The 3433-nt window shown below is 40.7% G+C and overlaps 1 protein-coding gene across 1 annotated transcript in view; it reads left to right on the forward strand.

Moving 5' to 3' along the window:
- The window catches only part of abca12 (ATP-binding cassette, sub-family A (ABC1), member 12), a gene marked incomplete in the record, with an annotated part of 71474 nt that overhangs the window by 46716 nt on the left and 21325 nt on the right, over positions 1-3433 (forward strand). Inside the window, 4 exon segments of the mRNA XM_014022341.1 lie at positions 513-746; positions 872-1010; positions 1129-1375; positions 2638-2727. Of these exon segments, the coding sequence (XP_013877795.1) occupies positions 513-746; positions 872-1010; positions 1129-1375; positions 2638-2727 (710 nt within the window).

Consider the following 3433-nt stretch of genomic DNA (forward strand, 5'->3'; position numbering starts at 1 on the left):
AATCAAACCTTTTTGTCCCACGGATGAAGGACACCAGGTTAGAAACCCTCAGGGGTCTCCAAGAATTCTTTCCCTTAGACAACTCAGAGCCAAGCATTGGTCAAAGTAGTGCAAAGAGGTCTCTGATTCAATGCCGCAGGCATCACACAGACCATTGTCTTGGAGTCCCATCACCATTTTATGGCGGTTGAGCAGATTGTGCCCAGTTAGGACTCCAACCAGTGTACTTAAAGTATTCCTTGTCAAAGCAAGAAGGGATTTTCCAAATCCATGATTTGGGCTGTTTATCAGTTCCCGTGCCTGTCTACAATCTGTCAGCTCCCTCCATCGGATTGAGTATTGACGTCTGATCCATGATATACAACAGGTTTTTGAGGAAAATATTCATCACATTGATAAAATATAGGTCATAGAATCCTGTGTAGCAAATATGATACAAATGGTGATGATAAACAGCTGTTGAATCTCACCAAAATCGAAACATTTAAATGTCTTTGCTTTCTTTCTTGTAGATTCAAGGTGCAGAATCGAAGCCCATAGACAGTGCTGAGCTGAAGTCTGTCATCCAAGCTCATCTACCTGAAGCACGACTGACAGAAGCCAATGGGGGTGACCTGGTTTACTCACTGCCCCCCTTCWCCTCATCCAACGCCTCCTCGTACCGCTCTCTTTTGACCTCGCTGGACACCAACCTGGACGAGCTGCAGCTGGGAGGTTATGGCATTTCTGACACCACGCTGGAGGAGGTAAATGCATACATACAGTATCCCCACAAACTATAGATGAACTWCTGTAGATAGAGTGAAAAAGAAAACATGAGCAGATTTAAATGACTGTTCCAGYAAACTGAAACTCTGACATCTGTTTGCAGGTTTTCCTCCAGTTGACTAATGGAGTCACAGAGGAGGGGAGGCCCCTGTCGATATCAGAGACGGTTTCTGAGACGAGATCTATTGACAGCTTCTCATCAGACTGCAGTGATGATTTTGGCAAAATAGGCGACAAGATCCGTAAGTTCTTACAAATTCGATTCTCTTGCACTTTTCTAGTTTGTCAATTTTTATCACCTATCCACATCACATGCTCTTTTCTTTGATGAGTCAATATGTCAAATAATTTGTGTTTTAGAGCTGTCCAGTTCATCCACAGAGAGTGGTTTGGTCCTGGCCTGGCAGCAGCTGACAGCCATGCTAATCAAGAGATTCCACCACAGCCGGAGGGACTGGAAGGGCCTGATCGCTCAGATCCTGCTACCTGTTCTCTTTGTGGTGATCGCTATGGGCCTGGGCTCCATCAAGAGCGACATGAAGCACTATCAGGAACTGGAGCTAAGCCCTGCGCTCTACAACATTGGGCCAAGTTACTCTTTCTTCAGGTCAGTACCCATAGAAAATACTGTAACACTGGGGAGAAAACACAAAAGGAAATCAGACTAATCAGGACTCCAGACTCGCGGAGACTCTGGCGTAATCAGTTTTCTCAGTTGGCAACATCAGCTGGTGGTTTGATAAGATTTCTCTTCTTTTGGTCAGCGGACTGAAGGAAAAGATTTTCAATCATCACGTTATCAGGACTGTTTTGTTGCAGCATACAGTTGATAATCTAAATGAAAAAAAAAATACATAATTATCAATATCATAAGACATTGAAATGTTTAGAAATAATTTGCATCCAAGTGATGTTATCATATATTATTTCCCGTTGCAAATTGATTGCAGTTATTATCYGAAAACGTTTTGCTTTGTGAAACTTTTATCATTTAAATTTCAAATTGAAAAAAAGTATTTCAAGCCAAAGCAGAATTTGTTGCAGGATGTTTAGCATCAGTATCTGCATGGGTTATGCTCTAAAATGATTATAAAACTAGTTTGCTGAAGGTCAGCTGGACCTTTAAGCAGAAAGTGAGAACGGAGGGGCATGAGATGATGATGATGATGCAGCGGGTTGTGACAGCAGATCAAACGAAGAGGGATRAAGAGTGTCGGGAGAGATGTCTTTATTCTGAACATGTTCTGCTTGTTGATCAAGGCGACATGAAGCGGAGGAGAAAACGCTGAAGTCTGAATTCAAAGCGGATGTCGATGCTCCTCCCAGTTCTTTTCAGCTTGACGAACAAATTAGACTAAAAAAAATGCTATTTCCTCAAATTTAAGATGCGTGTTAAGCATGAGAAACAGGTTACAAACATTTTACGGCTTTTAGTTTGTGCTCGACTGTAGATTACCAGAGAGCTTAATAACTATCAACTTTCTTCAAGTTCTATTATCCTAATGTGCCTGTATCAACCATGCAAATGATCCTAATGTTTATTTATGAGTGTACTTCTCCTTGAGTTGAAAGGCAGGGGGTGGCTCAAACAAAACAAATCCACTTAGATCTAAAGTGGCAAGTCAAATGTCCTCAGATGTTGTTTCCTTTCATCTCTCCACTTCACTGTTTGGGTTGCTCAGTTAGTGTCAATATGCCTATGTAGCATTAGATAAACTCTTTTAACCAAGATTTTTCCTAAGAAACTTATAAAAAAAAACAGTTTTTTGCCCAATTTTCACAGAGCTCAAACTTTTGGAAAGCTATATGTCTGTGTTGCAAATTCCTTTTGAGTCAAGTTTTTTTTTCTTTTTTTTTTCTTCTCGACAGTAACCAAAACCCAAGATCCAGCCTTCTGGTGGACACCATGCTGTCTATCCCTGGAATCGATAACGCCTGCCTCGACAAGTCTGATAACCAGTACGTAATTACACTTCCAGCTGTTCTCATTTCCTGTAAAGCACACTCATTTTCCTAACAGCTTTTTCCACATTTGACCATTTTTTCCCCTCCAAGTCTATTTTTGCTCTTTCCCTCTCTCTTTTTTTTACTGGACAGCTTTTTTTCCCCCCAATTCCTGTCGCCCTCTCTGATATCTCCCGTGATCGTTCCGATCATTTTCCCGCTGCTCAGCTTGATGTATGTGGCTGAAAGCCTGCAGCAGGACTTTACGATGTGACAGCATCATCTGTATTCCATAAACACCTCGTATTTATAGGGGAGATTTTCCCCGCGCAAGCTCTCAGATCAATATTGGCACTCGTGAAGTAGACCTCTAAGGGATCTTTTAAAATAAAAAATAAAAAAATAGTAAAAAAAATATTAAAATGGCCTAGATTTCCTTGAAGAAATACATACTGGCCAGTGCCTTTCAAAATGGATTTTTAATTCACTATAGTCACCACAGTTCCATCTTGCAAGATGGATGACTCTCAACTACTACCACATAATCTTTACCTCATTATCTGCAATTGTGAGTAAATTACAGCCATTTATATGTTGGCAAAGCCATATTAAATTGGGTTGACTCTAAATGTGAAACAGTTGCACACTGCAAAAAATGTCCACCTAACCAAGTTTTAAAATCTTATATCCAGCCAAAAAGTCTTTTTGATCTGGTTTTGAG

Source organism: Austrofundulus limnaeus, unplaced genomic scaffold (assembly GCF_001266775.1).
Source record: "Austrofundulus limnaeus strain Quisiro unplaced genomic scaffold, Austrofundulus_limnaeus-1.0 Scaffold325, whole genome shotgun sequence".
Lineage (NCBI taxonomy): Eukaryota > Metazoa > Chordata > Actinopteri > Cyprinodontiformes > Rivulidae > Austrofundulus > Austrofundulus limnaeus.